This window comes from Heteronotia binoei, chromosome 18 (assembly GCF_032191835.1).
Source record: "Heteronotia binoei isolate CCM8104 ecotype False Entrance Well chromosome 18, APGP_CSIRO_Hbin_v1, whole genome shotgun sequence".
Taxonomy (NCBI): Eukaryota; Metazoa; Chordata; class Lepidosauria; order Squamata; family Gekkonidae; genus Heteronotia; species Heteronotia binoei.
Window position 1 is genome coordinate 43,236,897 of NC_083240.1, and position 19,951 is coordinate 43,256,847.

General features: G+C 49.6%; 1 protein-coding gene across 3 annotated transcripts in view; it reads left to right on the top strand.

The window, feature by feature from the left end:
- Positions 1-8,160: 8,160 nt before the first annotated feature.
- USP32 (ubiquitin specific peptidase 32) overlaps positions 8,161-19,951 on the top strand; it is a 245,394-nt gene continuing 233,603 nt past the window's right edge. For all 3 annotated transcript variants that reach the window (XM_060259077.1, XM_060259078.1, XM_060259079.1), the window contains exon 1: positions 8,161-8,242. In XM_060259077.1, the coding sequence (XP_060115060.1) occupies positions 8,185-8,242 (58 nt within the window). In that variant the 5' untranslated portion in view covers positions 8,161-8,184. The remainder of the gene's footprint in view (positions 8,243-19,951) is intronic.

Here is a 19,951-nt window from a genome sequence, read left to right on the forward strand (position 1 = left end):
GTGTGCAGCCAGCTGTTCAGAAGCAATCCTGCAACTAGTCATCTTTGTAATCAGCAAGCAGCTGGCATCAGGCCAGGAGGTGTGCACTTTACCACCTCATCTGTAGTTCTGTTCTCAGCCTTTGTCTATGGTGCTCTAAAGGTAGGTGATACTGGTGGGCTGGGAATGGCCAAGTGAGGTTCACCTGCTGAATCAGGGCTGGAGGGTGTAGTTTGGCTCTGTACCAGCTGTTTGTTGGCTGTGAATTCTGACAAGCCTGCAGCTCATTTTCCTGCTGGTCAGCTCCTGTAAACTCAAGGCTGGCTACATAGGTCTCCTCTTCTCCTGAGGAGTCCTTGCTATTACTAAGCCCTGGCTGACTCTTGACAGTTGCCATCTCAATGAGGATTTGGGGTCTCACAGCTGCTTGACCCCAGGGGTAGTTCTCCTGCTTAGGGGTAGCTCTCCTGTACAGACAGGTAATATAAGTGTCACCTAATTTAAAAACCCCATGGTGCAGAATGGTAAAGCTGCAGTACTGCAGTCCAAGCTCTCTGCTGACGACCTGAGTTCAATTCCGGTGGAAGCTGGGTTTAGGTAGCCGGCTCAAGGTTGACTCAGCCTTCCATCCTTCCGAGGTTGGTAAAATGAGTACCCAGCTAGCTGGGGGGAAAGTGTAGATGACTGGGGAAGGCAATAGCAAACCAACCCGTAAGTGTGCCATGAAAATGTTGTGATGCGACGTCACCCCAAAGTCGGAAACGACTGGTGCTTGCACAGGGGACTACCTTTACCTTTTTAATTAAAAATCATCATAGTCATATGAGTTTTCACCTCTTAATAACATGATACAATTTGTACACAAGTTAAAACAAGTGGCTCTGTAGCAGAAAAACATACTTGCTTTAGTTTTTGGACAACGGACCTTGGTTTGGTAGCAGACAATATTTTCTCAGAAGAGGCATTCCTCCGGTGTGCAAGAGACAATATTTCTAGATCTTGCCTATTATCTGTAGTTTTTGCATAGAAAACGCATGTATTTGCACAAAAAAACTCACCTTTTGCTCAATTAATGGAGCCGAAGGGTGCAATTCTGTGCCGGATTGCAAGTAGGGTTGCCATCTAGTGCCTGGAGATTTTGGGGGTGGGGCTTGAGGAGGGGAGGGGCTTCAGTGGATTCTAATCCACCCTCCAAAGCGGTCATTTTCTCCAGGCAAACTGGTCTTGGTCATCTGGAGAACTCCAGGTTCCACCTGGAGGTTGGCAACCTTAATTGCAACACCGTGCAGGGCCTGCATGGTAAGAGTTGCAGTCTTAGCTGATGCACATTTAAAAGCGCACGTGAGAACGGTTCACTGTCAGGAAACAGAAAATGGCAGGGAAATCAAGAATCAAATGGTGAACTTGCACTCCGGAGAAGCAAGTACCAAACTTTGTTGCTGGAACAGCAGCACTGAGAAATTCCACTTCCTTTTCTTGCTGCATGACTGGCTTGTGCTGCCATCGCATCTCTGATCCTTCCAACGATCCACCTGCTGCAACCTCTTCCCAGAACTCACTTGCTTTGGGGAAAGTCTCCTCCTGATCCTGCGCAGCTGGAAGTCTCTTTTGCCGCTTGCTAGATTGGCCTCTTTTAATCTTATCTTCTTGCAGTGAAAATGTTTGCTTAAAAATAAAGCACCAGCCTCCTCCTTATCTTGCAACTTTCCACTGTGTGAGGGTTTTATTTTTTTGGAAGAGGGAGTGTTTGCGCTGGGAGGCTGAATTCCAAAACAAATGTAAATGAAGGACAAAGTCAAAAGTGTGGGAGCTGGGTGAGATTTTTGGAGCAAAGCTTGCTAGTAATTTTCACAGCCCTGTGCAGCTTTAGGGAGGATCGGGCATTTATTGTCAGCCTGCTTATTTTTGTGTAGAAAAGCTTCAGAACCCTTGACGTTCAAAATGGCAACATCTCAAGCTGTGGCAAAGAATTTCTGTTGCAGATGGTGAGCTGAAAGTAAAGTGCTCGAAAGTAGAGCAGGCTCTCACCAAATACCAATTAGGTGCTGACTAATCAGTGACTCAGAACTGAAAACTGGGAAGCTCAACGCTCACTCTGGGAATGGAAGGACATCCATGCAGGAGAAGAGCATGACAAGAGCACTTCTAAGCTTCCCTACTTTAGGCTTGCCAGCTTTGGAATTGGTCCCTCCAGCTGCCCCTACCTGTAATATCAATTTGAGCTGCAGCAATTGTTGTTGTTCAGTTGCACAGTCGAGTCCGACACTTTGCGACCCCGTGGACAAAGACACGCTAGGTCCTCCTGTCTTCCACCATCCTCCGAAGTCTGCTCAAATTCGTGTTTGTACCATCAGTAACGCTGTCCAGCCATCTCATCTTTCACCGTCCCCTTCTTCTTTTGCCTTCTGTCTTTCCCAGCATCAGGGTCTTCTCCAGGGAGTGCTCCCTTCTCATTGGGTGGCCAAAGTATTGGAGCTTCTGACTTTCCAGGAAACAGGGTTGATTTCCCTTAGGACTGACTGATTGGATCTTCTTGCAGTCCAAGGGACTCTCAAGAATCTTCTCCAGCACCACAGCCCAAAAGCATCTATTCTTTTGTGCTCGGCCTTCCTTATGGTCCAGCTCTCACAGCCATACATTACTGGGAATACCATTGCTTTGACTGTACAGATTTTTGTTGGCAAGGTGATGTCTCTACTTTTTATTATACTGCCCAGCTTCGCCATAGCTGTCCTGAGTCCTCCCAAGGAGCAAATATCTTTTAATTTCATGGCTACAGTCACCATCTGCAGTGATCTTGGATCCCAGGAATGTGAAGTCTGTCACGACTTCCATGTCTTCCCCTTCTATTTGCCAAGGCGTGATGGGGCCTGATGCCATAATCTTAGTTTTTTGATGTTGAGTTTCAAGCCTAATTTTGTGCTAGCAGGTGGCTATTTAGCTCACTCCAGGAGGTTTCAACTGCAGCTTTCTGCATAATAAAGGGACAGTTTCCCTTTCTTCTGCTTCCAGGTATGCTGAATGGATAGATGAATGAATGGGGAAATGCAGAAAGTCTGAGATTCAGTTCCAAGAGGATCTGGGAGGAAAAGGGGGCACTTGGCAGTTCCCCCACCCTCTCACAGGTTAAATGTTGAGCTTCTTTTGGCCCTTGCTTGCCTCCTCTTTTATCTTATATAGGACCACTCTCCTTCTCTTTTTTCCCTGGGCTCCGAGCTGTACCAACCTTCTTCTCTCTTATCTGGGTTTGGAGCTATAGCAACCTTTTTAAACTTAATCTGTTCACAATAAGTTAAAGCTACCTACATGAATGAGTCAGACAAGACGAGCTTCTATTTTTGTAAGTAAAAAATTCTTACCCTTGTTACTATTGGAGTCAGGTCATCTTTGTAATTTGTTTGAACAGCATTTTCCCCTTAACCGGGAAATGTGGAGGGCTGGGTAAAAGTTCTGGGCTTCCAAGTCAAATGATTTTTTCTTTTACATTTAATCAGGGCTTTTTTGTAGAAAAAGTCCAGCTGGAACTTATTTGCATATTAGGCCACACCCCTGGCATCAAGCAGCCAGAACTGCGTTCTTGTGTATTCCTCCTAAACCGCCCCCCCCCCCCCCATTTAACTGAACAGTTTGAGCCTAGCCCCTGAAAGAAAGCAAGGCCAGTGGCTCATGAACTTCCCAGGGGAGGGAATTTTAAAGACACTCCGGTGGCTTGACTTGATCTATACCAGGGATGGTCAAACTGTGGCTCGGAAGCCACATGTAGCTCTTTCACACCTATTGCGTGGCTCTCAAAGCCCCCACCACCCCATCAGCCAGCTTGGAGAAGGCATTTCTCTCTTTAAATCACTTCTCAAAGTCAAGCCAGCTGACAGCTTGGAGAATGCATTTAAAGTTGCTTTCTTTCTACCTCCCCCTACTATTTGACTTCCTTCCTTCCTTGTGGCTCTCGAACATCTAATGCTGACGTCTTGCGGCTCTCAAACATCTGACCTTTATTCTATGTGGCTCTTAAGTTTGGCCACCCGTGATCTATACCAACTTCCAGGGCCCCTCGGTGGTGGAAACTACTGCCAAGTCACAGGCGACTTATGCTGACCTCTTGGGGGTTTCAAGGCCAGAGGAATTCAGAGGTGGCTTGCCATTGCCTGCCTCTGCATAGCGACCCTGGACTTCCTTGGTGGTCTCTGTTTCGTTTCTGAGATCTGATGAGATTGCGCTAGCCTGGGCCATCAGAGTCAGGGCCTGCCTCGGTAGTGGTAAAAATTGCCGTGAGGTTTCAGGTGACTTACGGCAGCCCCATAGGGTTTTCAGAGGACAAGCCTAACAGTAACAGGCGGTTTGGTTTGCCGTTGCCTGCCTCTGTGTAGCGTCCCTGGGTTTCCTCAGTGGTCTCCCATCCAAGAGACAACCTTGCTCAGCTTCAGAGATCTGATGAGACAGGACTAGCCTGGGCTATCCAAGTCAGGTCTCCAGTGCCCTTTAGCGTACTGCAAAACTTCCAGGGAAGTCGCCACTCTGGAGGGCCACGGTGGGCCAAGAGTCGGGTGAGCCCAGGGGTTTCCTTTGGCTCAGGCAGCCCTGCAGGGCCTTAATTTGATTTATTAGATTTATATCCCGCCCTCCCCGCGGAAGCAGGGTCAGGGATGCTTTAGCACCCTAGTGATGTCCCTGGCAGCTTCTTCTGTCTTGCACAAGCAATAGAGTTGCGAGTCTTGACTAATAAGTACAGGCTGCTCCACTGTGGAACTGCACACGTCTGCAAGGACTCAGGCTTAATTTGAAAAGGAAACTGTCGGATTAATGTACAACAGGCGGAGGAGCACCTTCCTTTCCTGCCTCGGGGCAGTGAACTTGTCTGGGTTTTCAGAGAAGCGATCAAAGGAATCCAGTCGTTGTGGGGAGGCGGGGATGGGGGGCACTGCAGAGAAACAGCCGTATCCTCCTCAGCAGCAGGGACAAAAAAGTCTTCTGAATTCTGAGCGCATTTCGCCAGCTGTTCTCCAGGGAAGAATCGCTCACGCTTTCCTGACTTGCATTTCTCCTTCAAACCAACCCACCCTCCGGAGATGCTCCTCTGCTGTTGACCCCAAAGTCCAGTCAACCTTCTGGAATATGTTGTGCCGTTTAACACTCAGGGTGGTCCCCCAGCAGTCGGACTGCCAATCCCCGGGGGTGGGCAGGGGGTCTCCCCACCTGGAAGCCCTCCCCCTGTTTCAGATTCATCTGCAAGTGGGGTGAGGGGAGGGAAACGTCTGCTGGGCACTCCCTTATTCCCTATGGAGACCGATTCCCATATGGTATAAGGGAGAATTGATCTGGGGGGGGGGATCTGGGGTAGGGTTGCCAAGTCCAATTGGGGAAAGATCTGGGGACTTTGGAGGTGGAGCCAGAAGACACTGGGGGTGGAGCCAGGAGCAAGGTTGTGACAAGCATAATTGAACTCCAAAGGGAGTTCTGGCAATCACATTTAAAGGCTTTTCCTCCACTGGAAATAATGGAGGACGGGGCACCTTCTTTTGGGGCTCACAGAATGGGACCCCCTGGTCCAATCTTTTGGAAACTTGGAGAGCGTTTTGGGGAGAGGTACTGGATGCTATGCTGCAAATTTGGTGCCTCTGCCTAAAAAAAGCCCTCCCTCCCCATACCCACGGATCAATTCTCCGTTATTTTCTATGGGAATAAGTCTCCATAGGGAATAATGGAGTGCCCAGCAGACATTTCCCCCCCCCCCCCGTTTACTGATGACCCTGAAGGGGGGGGGGAAGGGCCTCCAAACCGGGGGATCTCCTGCCCCCACCTGGGGATTGGCAACCCTAAAAGGTACCAAGGTCAGCTCGTGAATTCACGTCGGGCTTCGTTGGGCGTCCATCTGTGGGGGACACTCTAGCTTTTCTAGCCGCTCACTCTATGGTCGACGCCGCCGGCTCGCTTCTGGCCCCTCCCCCGCTCGGTTTCTATGACAAAAGGCGACTTGACGCGACTCCGCCCCCGCCCCGCCCCTGGCCTCGAACCACAACAGAACTCGCCCCGCCCTTTCTCCCTGTCAAGTGACGTAGCAAGGCGGGAGGGGCGGGGTTACGGGGTGAACAGAGAGTCTGCGGTGGACTTTCAGCAGCGCTAAGATCGGACATTTCCGGCTCCCAATCGGCTGTGCGGTACAAAACGCTACCGCGAAATGTGCGGCACGTGTGCGCGCTCGCAGAAGCTGGAGCATGAGTCGTGAACTTTTTTGCGTTGAGATCTGAGTTTTGCATAACGGCGTTTCGTGATCCCTCGACCTGTCGTTCCCTTTCTCCCCTTCCTAGAAAAAATGACACAGCTTAGTGAAGTTCCACTCGTTCCGTCTGGAAAAGCGCTCTGCGTCCACCAGCGTGGAATACAATTGTTGCTACGTTGTTGTGCTGCGACCTTAAAGCCTATTGATTTTGACCTGGGCGAGATTTGACGGGGATGCTACTCCCCAGAACGGGCCTTGATTCATTTACAACGCAGTCTTCGGCAGCTACCTGGTTAGGCCTCTGCAGAAAGATACTCAGGTCTGATCCAACTCCGATACATCTGTATGTAGTACACTAGAACAGGGGTGGCCAAACGGTGGCTCTCAAAGCCCCCACTGCCCTGTTAGCCAGCTTGGAGAAGGCATTTGTCTCTTTAAATCCCTTCTCCAAGCCAGCTGGCAGCCTGGAGAATGCATTTAAAGTTAAAGTTGCTTTCTTTCCATCTCTCCCTCCCTCTCCCATCTATTTGTCTCCTTTTTTCTCTTCCAGGCAGTTCTCGAACATCTGATGTTTATGTCTTGCGTGGCTCTAAATCATCCGGTGTTTATTCGATGTGGCTCTTACCTTAAGCAAGTGTGGCCACTCCTGCACTAGAACAACTGGCAGAGAGTATTATGCATCATATACTGGGCTTCTTTTTTTGAACAGGAACTCAGTTCCGGCTGTCTTGGTGTCAAGGGGTGTGGCTTAATATACATATGAGTACCTACTGGGCTTTTTCTACAAAAAAGCCCTATATGAAACAATGGTGACATCAAGGGGGTGTGGCCTGATATGCAGATGAGTTCCTGCTGGGTTTTTCCTACAAAAATAGCCCCGATTATATATAAAATTGCAAGGTAATCCCATGCTGCACGCGTGCATTGTTTATATTCCATAATCCACCTTGAGTCTCAGCAAGGAGGGAGGGCAATAAATACATATTTTCAATATGTGCATTTCTTGTCAATCCATTGTATCAGGAGTGGCCAATGGAGCTCTCCAGATGTTTTTTTTTTTTTTTTTGCCTACAACTCCCATCAACCCCAGCCATCAGCCACGTTTCATGATAGAGGTTTACAAGATAATGCATGGGATGGAGAAAGTAGAGAAAGAGGTACTTTTCTCCCTTTCTCACAATACAAGAACTCGTGGGCATTCGATGATATTGCTGAGCAGTTGGGTTAGAACGGATAAAAGGAAGTCCTTCTTCACACAAAGGGTGATTAACATGTGGAATTCACTGCCACAGGAGGTGGCGGCGGCCACAAGCATAGCCACCTTCAAGAGGGGATTGGATCAACATCTGGAGCAGAGGTCCATCAGTGGTTATTAGCCACTGTGTGTGTGTGTATATATATAATTTTTTTTGGCCACTGTGTGACACAGAGTGTTGGACTGGATAGCCCATTGCCCTGATCCAACATGGCTTCTCTTACGTTGGCCACCCCTGGATTGCTCTCTCTGTGTGAAAATCATCCAATCTCCGTACCAGCCCAGTGGAACATCCTCGCTTTAAACTTCGTGCGGTCGCACTGGACCCGGAAGTCTTGTGCGTGACTTTTCCCCCTTCCCCCTCTGCTCTCCGGCTCTCCTTTCGGCTCCGCTCTTTCTCTCTCTGCCCCCCCCCGTTCTCCCCGCCCCCACTCCGCCGTCACGTGACCGCGCGCTGGCCCTGGCGGGGGCGGGGCCCGATTTGAAAGGCGGGAGGGGGAGGAGCCAGGCGACGTCACGTGACTCGGCATGGAGGCGGCTGAGGCGGCCAGCCTTCCTCTCCGGGCGGCTCGGCGGCGGCGGCGGCCGTGGTGGCGCTAGGGGCGGGCGGGCGAGCGGAGCGGCTGCAGCAGCCTCGCGGGGGTGGGAAGAAGCGGCGGCGGCGGCCGAAGCGGGCAAGGTCCGGCGGCGTGGCGAGCGTTGGCGTCCCTCCGCCATGGACTGAGGCGACGCGATGGGCAACAAGGAGTCCCGCATCGGCTTCCTCACCTACGACGAGGCCCTGCGGAGGGGTGAGTGGGGGCGGGGCATGCTAATGAGGGGGAGGGGCTTGGGCCCCGTGGGGTGGGGAGGGGTGACCCCGAGTGGGGGGGCAGGGAGGCCATCAGGGTAGGGGGGGCGTCGCAGCATTGAGCCTCTGGGGGGTCGCGGGTGCTGGAAGCTATGGGGTTTTGGGGGGGCAGAGTGAGGATTGGGGTGGGTGGAAGGGCAGGAGAGGTGGGGTTGGGGGTGGGAGGGCTCAGGCCCAGGGCGCTGTCAAGAAAGGAATGGGGCGTGGGGGGGGGGGAGGGAGACTGCCAGAAATGCCCCTTCCCGGTGGGGTGCATTTCTGTGCCCAGGTTTTCTCTTGGCAGCATCGGTGATGTGAAATATTGGAAATGCTCCACATGCTTCTAAATGCAACAGAAATGGCCCCTCCATTGGCTGGTGGTGTGATGGTTTGGTTTTTTTTGTGGGGGGGGGGGAACTGACTGGCTCTGGAGGCTGGGGGGCTGTGTTGAGTGGAGGAGGTGGAGTTGGACTCATGTGGTCTGCAGGAGTCCTTTGGTGGGATGTGACTCCATGCCAAAGGGGAAGGCAGGGTTAAGGAGAAGCAGCTGGGGGGGTGGTTTTGAGGGAGGCCCTGAGGGTAGGGGTCAACGTAGTATTGAGCCTCTGGTGGGTGGGTGGGGGAATGGTTGTGGGGTGGAAGGGAAGGATGGGGTTAGGGGTGAGCTGTGCCAGATCTTGCTGCGGGGGGGGAGGGGCTTGGAGGCAGTGGGTTTTTGGGGTGGGTGGGGGGGAGAGTGAGGGTTGGGGTGGGTGGAAGGAGAGAAGATGCAGGTTTGGGGGTGGCAGTTGTGGGAGGGCTCGGGCCCGGGGTGCTGTCAAGAAAGGCGTGGGTGAGCGGAGACTGCCAGAAATGCCCCTTCTCAGTGGGGTGCATTTCTGTGCCCAGATTTTCTCATGGCAGCATCGGTGATGTGAAATATTGGAAGTGCTCCACATGCTTCAAAATGCAACAGAAATGGCCCCTCTATTGGCTGGTGGTGTGATTTATTTGGGGGGAAGGACTGAGTGCCTCTGGGGGCTGTGTGTGGGTTGAGTTGAGGAGGTTGGGTTGGGCTCATGTGACCTGCAAGGGGGTCCTTTGGCTTGAGGGGTGGGGCATGACGCCATGCCAAGGGGGAAAGGACCAGTGAGGTTAAGGTGAGCCTGGGTGTGGTATTGCTAGTGGCCCTTGGGGCCCAGTGGTGCGGAGTGGGGGGCCTTGACTGCTGATAGGGGGGCTGAGCTGTGGGGGTTGGCCAGGTGCATCGTTTCTGGGATGTAAGGTTGATGAGGTGGCACAGAGGGAAGAGCATGGCAGTGTACTTCTTGGAGGGATGGGTTGGGTCTTTAGTCATGAACTGGAATTGGTCTCGCTTGTGAGTCCCGGCAGCTCCTAGAGAACTGGAGACTTGGAGGTGTGCCAGTGCTTCCAGTTGCAGCTGTAGAAGCCCCTTGGGGTCAGCAGGGAGATGTTTGTGGTGGAAGCTGTAGCAGTGGAAAGCCTTGCTCCTAGGCTAGAGGGAGTGCTGCAGGAACTGGGCCAGAGTCTGTTCAGGGAGTAGTGTGAAAATGGGTGCATTTGTAGGGATTGGAATGGGAAACTGGGGGTTACTTGTTGGGTGAGTGATCTGTAAGTTGGTATGTGGGTGGCCACAGGCCGAGAACTAAGCTTTGCATGGAGTTGTAGTTAAGAGGGGCCATGGTGGGAGAATGAGGCTTAAGGGTTGGGCCCATGGATGTGATCTTTGTGGGGCCCTGGGGAGGTGTGTGTGTGGTGGGGAGGGTGTAACATCAAAGCTGCTCTCAGCTTCCTGAGGAGAGAGTGGAGTTTGGGGCCTGGTCTCTGCGGGAGCCCCACTGCAGTGGTAGTGTTGAAGAGCTTCTCCCGAGGGCTGTGGCTGGTGGGGGGAGCCTTTTAGGGCAAGACTTTAGAGTAGGGGTGGCCAACGGTAGCTCTCCAGACGTTTTTGCCTACAGCTCCCATCAGCCCCAGCCAGCATGGCCAATGGCTGGGGCTGATGGGAGTTGTAGGCAAAAAAAATCCAGAGCGCTACCATTGGCCACCCCTGCTTTAGAGTGATGTTGTGAATGAGCATGGGGTGGGGCGGTGATGGGCAGCCACCCTGAAAATCCTGAGGGAGGGAGCTCCACGTGGTGGAAGTGGGGTGAAAGCAAGTGTTCGGGTTTGGCTGGCACTGGGAAGGTCAGGGTTAGCAGCTTGTAGAAGGCCCCGCACTTGTGGAATGAGTGGGAGAAGTTTGGAGGGGGGTTAGGCACTGCTGAGGAGGCTTGGGCAGGGTTTGATTCTCTGCTGGTCCTGGGCTATGAGGTGGGGCGGGGTGCCAGTTGTTCCTGAGAAGCTGGGGGCTGTGCCGAGGCCTAGTCACAAAGGGGTCTGAGCTGGAGACAAATGGAGTCCCCAGATCTGTCCAGAGAGGATGGGAGGTAGATAATCCTTCAGGGCTATGCCTGGGGGTGAATTGCAAAGGAACTGAGAGAGGCTTGATGGGAGAAGAGAGGCTGGGGAGTAGTAAGCATCCTTTGGGCCGTCACATCTGAAAGGAGGGAGCTGGCACTATCGGGCCTCTTTCCCAGCAGAGCTGTCAGTGTCTGTCAGGGCAAAGCCGCGTGAAGCGCTTGCCGTTCCCATCTCTGGCGTCTCCTCAGCCTGCACCACCTTGTGCTCTCTCTGTAGGCACGGAGGTCTAAGCAGCAGCTGCCTTCAGACCTCTGGGTCATCCTGTCCTTTTGGCACTTGTTTGCATGCTGGTCGTGAACCGGAGTGCATGTTGCTCCATTGCCCTCTTTGATGCTGTTTGTTTTGTTTTCTCTGGCTAGTCTCAGTTATGCCACAAGGGTGGGATGAACAGCTCCTGATGCGGCAAGATTGCCCCCCCCCCCACCCCATGTATCCCTTTTGCCCACTGGTTTAGCTGTCTTCTCATGACATTGCCTGGCGTTTGGCACACCTGTGAGATTATCTTTGCTTCCTTGTCTGACAGTTCCTGCATCCCTTTGAATTTTTCACTGCTTGTCGTCACTTTGCCACCTTTCTTGTGCACTTATCACCCCTAGCATATATTCTTGCAGCTGCTCTTAAGGTGTGTGACTTTGGGATTAGGTGACAGAAAGCAATTGTTGCATTGCTAATAATTATATTTTATTATATTTCTCTGTGTTGGGCTCCTTTGAACCAATACGTGCCAAAGAATAATCCTGCTACAGAGAGATGGGGCGTGACAGGGAGGGTGGTGGTTGGCCGTTGCCTTTCGGACTCCTGGCAACTCTTGTCCTTCCCAGAAAGAGGCACGTTGTGTCTCAGCTTTGGTCTGAGGGACAGAAGGGGCAGGAGGGAGGAATGCTCATCTTGGTGAAATGTTCCATATGACCAGGGCTTTTTTTGTAGCTGGAATTCCTGTGCACATCAGAACACATGCCCCTAATGTAGCCAATCCTCCATGAACTTACAAGGCTCTTAGTACAAAGCCCACTGTAAGCTTTTGGAGGATTGGCTACATCAGGGGAGGTTGCCATAATATGCAAAAGGAGTTCCTGCTACAAAAAAAAAGAGCCCCGTGGCGCAGAGTGGTAAAGCTGCAGTACTGCAGTCAAACTCTCTACTCATGACCTGAGTTCGATCCCAGCGGAAGCTGGTTCAGGTAGCCAGCTTGAGGTCGACTCAGCCTTCCATCCTTCTGAGGTTGGTAAAATGAGTCCCCAGCTTGCTGGGGGGGGGGAGTGTAGATGACTGGGGAAGGCAAGGCCAAACCATCCCGTAAAAAGTCTGCTGCGAAAACAACTGGTGCTTGCACAGGGGACTACCTTTACCTTTTTATGATCATACTCACATGGCAAGTTGTTACTGTACTTGAGCAGAAAAAAAGCAACTGGAGAACGCCTGACTCAGGTGAAGAGTCACTTTTTAGCTGCACCCCTAAAATGTTTCAGAGTGATGTGATGCACATTAGAATTATGCTGCTATGTTCAGATAAGAGTTAAAGGACTTGGTTTTGAATTAGCATTGGTGGTTCCCTAGAGATATCCCAGCTGTATCAGAGTGCTTGAATCAGCCGTTGTTTGGGTCTGCGCAAGTATCAGTTTTGACTAGAAATGTGCCTTTTAATTTGGCTGTTTAGTAGTGGCAGCCACTTCTTCTAACAAAGTCTCCCTCCCCCTCCTAGGAAGCCCAGGAAATAGATACCGGATAGTTGGACTTTATACTTCTGAAAATTCTGTTGCATTTCCAGTATGTGCTTGTCTCTTAGTAGGTTAAAAAAGGGGAAGAAAGCCGCAAATGTTAAGCTGCGTGAGTTTGGCGTATAAGACATTGTAAAATAGGTTATGGGGGGGGGGGGGAGAAGAATGTGGATTTGGTCATGCTTGCAAATACCCACTTACCTGGAGAAAGGGGGAGGGGGAGTTTCCGGATGACTAGGCCTGTGAAACTGGCAAATCTGTTGCGGACGCACTTTTGATTCTAGGACACAAATGATTTGTGTAAGTATAGGCAAGTGGACAGTGTAAAAAAAAAAAGTTGTGAGCAGTGTTCCTTCTGAGCTGCAGAGCCTTGGGAGCAACAATTCTGCTTTGTGAGTTACTGGCATTAAAGTTGTGAGTTACTGCATAAATTATTGTGCTCTGGGGCCATTCTTCCTGAGCTAAGACAAAAGGGTGTGAACTGGAGGCTAAAAATCTGTGAGCTAGCTCACACTCACTCAGCTTAGAGGGAACTCTGGTTGTGAGTCTCTGTATTGTTGGCGTTCCTGCTTTGTTTTCTCTTAGGCCCGTTTCGTGCAGTTGGCTGACACTCACGCGTAAAATGTTAAAAATACTGCAAAAGTAACAAGAAAAACCCCACGAGGGGAAAAATGTAATGGCATGAAAATAAAGAGTTTGTTGTTTCCGTCTGATTTTGCTTGTGCGAGCAATGGATTTGGGAGGCAGAACGGGGAAGACAGGGGTGTGGAATTCAGTGCCATTCCTAATCTGTTGGTTTAGTACCTCTTGTGGATTTATTTGCACTCCTCCCTTTGCTGGGGCGTGGGCAGCATTGCATAAACAGAAGACTTTGGGCTGGTTACTTTAATTGACGGTATAGCTGCCTGCTGTAAGTGGGAGCCCCACCATGTATTTTAAAGATCTTTGTGACTTCAGAGGCCATATCGCGAGATCCGCTTAGCTATACGGGGTGGCGTTGGCAGCAAGCAGTTGCATTCCGGAGTCTTCTGTTTCCAATGATTCTTCCAAGCTGTCATCTTTGAGGTGAGCTGCTTGGTTGCTTTGAGCAGGTAGAAGCTTGGCTGAGTAACTGGCCTGTTTACTTAGCGAGTGAATCATTCTGTGCGTGTGCGTGTGTATCAAAACAGCACGGTGATGAAAGCCTTACTTGCCAGTTCCTTCTTGGCACTGCAGTACTCTGCCAAGTGTTGGTTCTGTAGGCAGCGGAGGACAGATGTTGCTCCAAAACATGCCTTATGGACGCCCCTGTGACAGGTTTGGATTTCCACGCTGGGGGTGGGAGTGGCATTTAATGAAAAGCTTGGCTCGTGTGGTTCCCTAAGGTGGCAGGCTTTCGCGTTGCCTCTTGGCCGGTTGTACACAGTGAGCAAAGATCTCCAGCAGGCAGGGAAGTGTTTAGGGAAGCTTGGGTGTGTGCCCTACCTTTTGAGCCTCAGCTGACTATAGTTTACAGGCTGATGTTTTAATTTCCGGGTCGTGGTAACTTGTAGTTTTGATTTTGTCAGCTACTTTGGAAGTTCCAAGGCCTGCAGGCAGAGTAAAAAGATGGACAGTGCAATCCGGAGGCAAAGGAAGAGGTGAGGGCCCTGCGGGACCTTGCTCAGTTCCGCAGGACCTGTAAGACAACCCTCTTCCGGCTGGCCTATAACTAACTGGCACAAGAAACTAAGTGTGGTTTTAGTGGACTTTTGCTGTTCTTAATGTTTTAAATGTTTTAATTATTTAACTGTTGAATGCCTAAACCTAATTTATGTACGATCCTATGTTGTAAGCCGCCCTGAGCCACTTGGTGGGAAGGGTGGGATATAAATCATAAAATAAAATAAATAAATAAACCTGCTGCCAATGCAGAAGCAGCACTGATGGTCCATTCCCTATGGACAGTCCTCTGGGAGGGGGGGAACCCCTACAGAGGGCCTAGCAGGCACGCCAGAGTCCGTAGAAAGAAGATTGAAGACACTGAAGATATTGGCTTTATATCCCTCCCTCCACTCCGAAGAGTCTCAGAGCGGCTCACAATCTCCTTTCCCTTCCTCTCCCCCACAACAGACACCCTGTGAGGTGGGTGGGGCTGAGAGGGCTCTCACAGCAGCTGCCCTTTCAAGGACAACCTCTGCCAGAGCTATGGCTGACCCAAGGCCATTCCAGCAGCTGCAAGTGGAGGAGTGGGGAATCAAACCCGGTTCTCCCAGATAAGAGTCTGCACACTTCACCACGACACCAAACTGGCTCTTGCAGAAACATCCCTGAGTCCACGGCCACTCCCTCAGATGTGTGAAGGGACATCTTTAAGGAGAAGTCACAGATGGAGCTGGGGGGTCATGGTTGCAAGTACCCACTTACCTGGAGGATTACTGGGCTTGGGAGACTGGCAAATCTGCTGCGGTTGAGAGGGTCATGGAGCAAATATCAGCTGCTCATAGACAATCAGGGACAGTGTTATAAAACACCCCAGACTTTATTGGACAGCAAGTGATGACGAGGTCCAATGAATTGGATTGCTTAACGCCCTTCCATCCAGTTTGGCACCTTGTGCCTTTGCAGGCTGCTTCCAGAATCCGTGGGAGATTTCCTTGCCTCCTCAGTAGCACATAATACATGTGAATGAGGCCGATTGGCTGGTTGGAAAGCAGGATGCTCAAGGAGCTGGGCTGGAACTGGTGACTGAATGAACTGGCAGGGACTGCACCGCCAGGCTCCCAGGTCCCGCTGTTGAATTACCTGCACAGGTGCCAAACAATGCATCAATAGCAAACAACACAGACATGTCTGTTGGGCCCTGGCGGGGTTTGTACCGCCACCTCCCCTTTGGAAAGGGTTTCATTTAACTAGGGAACACACCTGAGTGGCATCCCGTGACTAAGTGCTCTGCAGCTGCTCCATCTTGTGCCACTGCACGGGGCTCTGATCCTGTAAGGCTAACATGGTTGCTTGGCTAGCTGATCCACAGAGCACAGTGGGGAGACTGCCAGGCACCCCAAACCACAGTTGTGCTGTTTCCCCTTGTGTGTGTGTATGGGGGGGGGGATAGCAAAGGAGTGTGCTTACAGCCCTATACAGGTGTACCAATGTTGCTTCCCCCCCATCAGAGGTATCTCTCCCAGGTGCTGAGGGCCTTCTCCATGCCTCTTCCTTCACCAAAGCACAACGCTGTGCACTCTGAATCTGTGCAGCACAGACCTCTGAGACAAAGCCCTATGCTGAACATACTGACCCTGGAGCGTCCTGGGTGGGGTTTAAGCAGTGCTGAGTGTGGAAGATGTGATTGGCTACGGGAGTGGAGCAGCCACTGTGGAGTGGGGTTAACGGGTTACACCTGAGGTCAGCAGGGCCACACATGTGGGAGAGTGCTCGGCTTTTTCTGTTGTGTGGGTGCCTGTGGGCTATGCTGTGGTTTTGATGGTGTGACTTTCTGCCAATTTTTTTTTGGGGGGGGGGTGGAATTCCTTGGCTGGGAAGCTAAGTAACTCCTGCCTCTTTCTCTTCCAGATTGTGTTGGTATTGCTCCGAGACACTATCACAGGGCACTCTGCTGGCATGTGCTGAACACATGTTGGCACAGTGCCTAGTCGGCTACCTATGCATTGCCCTTGCCCCCCGGATTGCCCTGTAAATCTGCAGGGATAAAAGGGTTATTTGTGCTGGGCAACAGCCTCATTCAGCAGTGACATCCAAAGCCCAACAGTTTCTTTATAATATATTTGAATGTGGAAATGATATAAGATACCTTTGATAGGTATACACCTGTAACTTCTAATATAAGGAATTGGTGTAATGGTGTGGTAGTGAGCTAGTGCCTACTGGAAATTTGATCAAGCGGTCTTAGTTGACATAAGAAAGAAAAATTGAGCAGGTATGTGTTGTATCTTTTGTATTTTTGTACATTTCATAGATGGTTCGGTTTACTAGGTGTTACACTTCAGATTGGCTCTTCGAGGAAGCGTTTTATGAGAAACGTGATCCAAGTTGACGGGCACGTAAAGGGAACATCACCTTTGGAGTCAGGATTTGTAAGGCATTTAGATACCACCAGAAGTGAGAAGGACTGGATCTTCTCTGGACATTGAAACACTGTGGATCCTTTCCTTTTGTGAAATATTTTGATATTTTATTTATTTGTTTATTTTATTGAATTTATATCCCGCCCTCCCCACCAAAGGCAGGCTCAGGGCGGCTCACAAACCGAGGGTCAACACTAACACATCAGTGTGACCAATACAATAACAGCAATAAAACACAGAACATAACAACGACAATAAAAACATAGAACACAAAAACAATTAAAAGCATTTGTAAGTGCTATTATCATATATCAAATACTGTGTATTTGGTATTGTTGGAAACAGAGACAAATAAGAATTACTTTGTATATACATATATTTTTATTGTGTGTTTTGTACACAGTTCTTGTTTCCTGCTATAGACTGTGTTGCCACTTTTGTAAGGTGCAACAGTAAAAAATAGCATGTTAACAGCACCTGTAAATCTCGCTGTAAAAGTATGCATTTGCTTTTCATTCAGCCCTTCCTTTTGACACTTTGTTGAAATGTAGATTGTATGCTCTTCAGGGCAAGGGCAACATTTAAATCATGTTGCTTAAGTCACTCTAATATCTGTAGATAGATAATTATACATTTCTAGGAAACAGCCTCAATTTTTGATGGGGGCAGCCTGCCCTATACAGAGATAAAGAAATATATAACTAATCCTAGATCTCAGGAGCAATGTGAACTTTTTGCTGCATGCCTTGTGGATTAAAAAAAATACCTTAGTGGACATCCCCTTCCATGTCCCAAACTGCTTGTGAAAGTCCCCATAGCTTCCAAAAGTCACTTGCCTTGAGATACAGTAGCTTGCTTTTGGTGAAACTCTTGGTTGTGTGGAGGGAAACTGGTGATGGTCTTTGAATCCTGGCCTTAGGCGCAAGGATCTGGCTGAGACTGCGGGTACCTTTTTGCCTTGTTTATAGGTAAGCATGGGTTGGAGGACATTGAAGACAATGTCAGCACGGGATATGAGTGGGAAAGAACGCCGCAATACACATTGCTGAACTTGAATGCAATACCCAGGGGCAGCCTTGTAAAACCCAGGCGGGAGAATAAAGCGGACCAGTTTGCATCCAGTTGACAATATCTTCCTTGCCTGGTTGCCTTGGCTAGACTCGACAGACAAGAGTTTGTTTTTTTCGGTGTATCTGAGCACAAACGCTTGTTAACGCTTGTTGTAGAGGTGCGGGCCCTACGGGATATTAGCCAAGTCCGTAGAGCATGCAAAACCGCCCTCTTCCGGCTAGCCTTCTAAGATGGAACTTGGAATAAACATCACGCCATCATTAATATAACTGAGATAGTAGTACTATAAGATTATATTTTTAGATTGTTTTTAGATTATTTAAATATTTAATTGTTAGTTGTGTTGAATTGTATTATCTTGTTTTATTGTTTTAACATGGCTATTGCCATGTCCTGTAAGCCGCCCTGAGCCTGCCTCGGAGGGGAGGGCGGGGTATAAATAAAATTTATTATTATTATTAACTGCTCAACCAATGCAATTGTATGCAGAGTTACTCCAGACTAATCCAACTGATTTCAGTGCTTGTAGATTGTAGTAACACTGCATAGAATTGTGCTTCAAGTCTTTTGGTCTAAGCATATGACCTAACAAGAGCGGTGTGGTACATTTGGAGAACCGTTTTCAGCACGCCCCCCCCTCCCCGGGGCATGTATATTTTAAAATTTATTTGTTGTACTTTTGTATTCCTTCTCCTCATTCGTCAAAGCAGCTTACAATAAAATAAGCAAATTAAGGTTAACAGATACACATATGGCATTGTTGTTGTTCAGTCGCGCAGTCGAGTCCGACTCTTTGCGACCCCGTTGGCAAAGTCACGCCAGGCATACACGTATGGCATACACACTCAAAAATGAAATGACTGTAATGAGTAGCTATAATGAGAATAATTTCGATAGGTACTTGACAAAAAGTAATTGCTGAGCTGTGGTGAGAATCTTTGTTGTGTTTCATCTCCAGGCGAGTGAAGGAGAGACTCCCCTGTAAAGCGCAGAGAGAGGAGGGTGTGTGTGTGTGCAATCTGACAGACTGGAGGTGCAATTCAAATCTTATCTTGATATGAAATTGTGAGTGACAGCAGATCTATTTTCCCCCTTATATAAATATTGAGTGGGTTGCAGAATAATCTTTTCTCTGAAACTTGGCAATTAATAGGCAATATTGAAACATCTTCCACGGTCCAAAGGGAGAGAAAACACACACACACATGCAGGTAAATAGATCCAAGCGGGCAGCCGTGTTGGTCTGAAGCAGTTGTACAAAGCAGGAGTCAAGTGGCACCTTTAAGACCAAGCAATTTTTATTTAGAACGTAAGCTTTTATGTGCTCCCACCTGTGGTGGGAGCTTGCCACTTACCATCATGGGCAGCTGAGAGCATCTTGCATTGCTGTTTCGAGGCAGAATAAAGCAGTGCAACTGTATGGTGGCTATACCTATGCCCAGTTTTAAAGGCTGCCGGAACAGGCTGTCTGGGTTTCTTCTGCCTGCTGTAAAGAGCCAGGGCGTGCAGTTTGTATTGCATGGCTGTGGTGCTAGCACACGATGAATATTACCATTCTATTGATTTACAAAAGTTGTATCCTGCCCGTCTGCTTTTACAAAGGTCACCGGAACGGCTGACAGTTTAAAACAGATGCAACGACCACATTTAAAAACCTTTCCATCCAACCCCCGCCAACACACATCGTTAAAACAATTAAGAAGGCAGAGTTAAAATACATACAAAACATAAAAACAGCAATTAAGACGTTGGTTGGGGATGCTGACGGGAACGAGACAGTCTTGACCCACTGGCAGAAGACGGCAGCAGGAAGGGACGGATCTGTTAGACCTCTGCACAGGAAAGTGGTGTAGGTAAATGCCAGACATTAAATCCCTGTCAGAGCTGAGTCTGAGAAGCAGGCCTTAGTAGCGTGCCAGTCTTGTACTGGGACACAGGGCAAGAATCGGTGCTTGGCACGAATGCTGAGATGCATTCTCCAGAAGCTTGCCCCTGGCGAGGAATGAGGTGGCAAATAGAAAGTGATGTGAAATAACAGGGAAAACGTTCTCTCCCTCTGTGTGGCCTTGAAGCGTTTCAAGCAGAGGCAAGAAGGACTTGACGCATCCTCTTGCTTTCTGGCTTTGGTTCAGGGTGCTGCTGCTAATCTACTAAGCCATAAAAGTATCCAAGGCTTAGTTCTGGCAAGCAGCAAGTGAGGATTGTCAGGCTGATTTTATGACTTCAGACTGAAGAGGAGGAGGAGGAGGAGGAAGAAGAGATTGGATTTATACCTTGCCCTTCCCTCAGAGGCTCGGAGCAGCTTACAATCTCCATTCTCTTCCTCTCTTCACAGCAGATGCCCTATGAGCTGTCAGAACTTGTAACTTTCATATATGC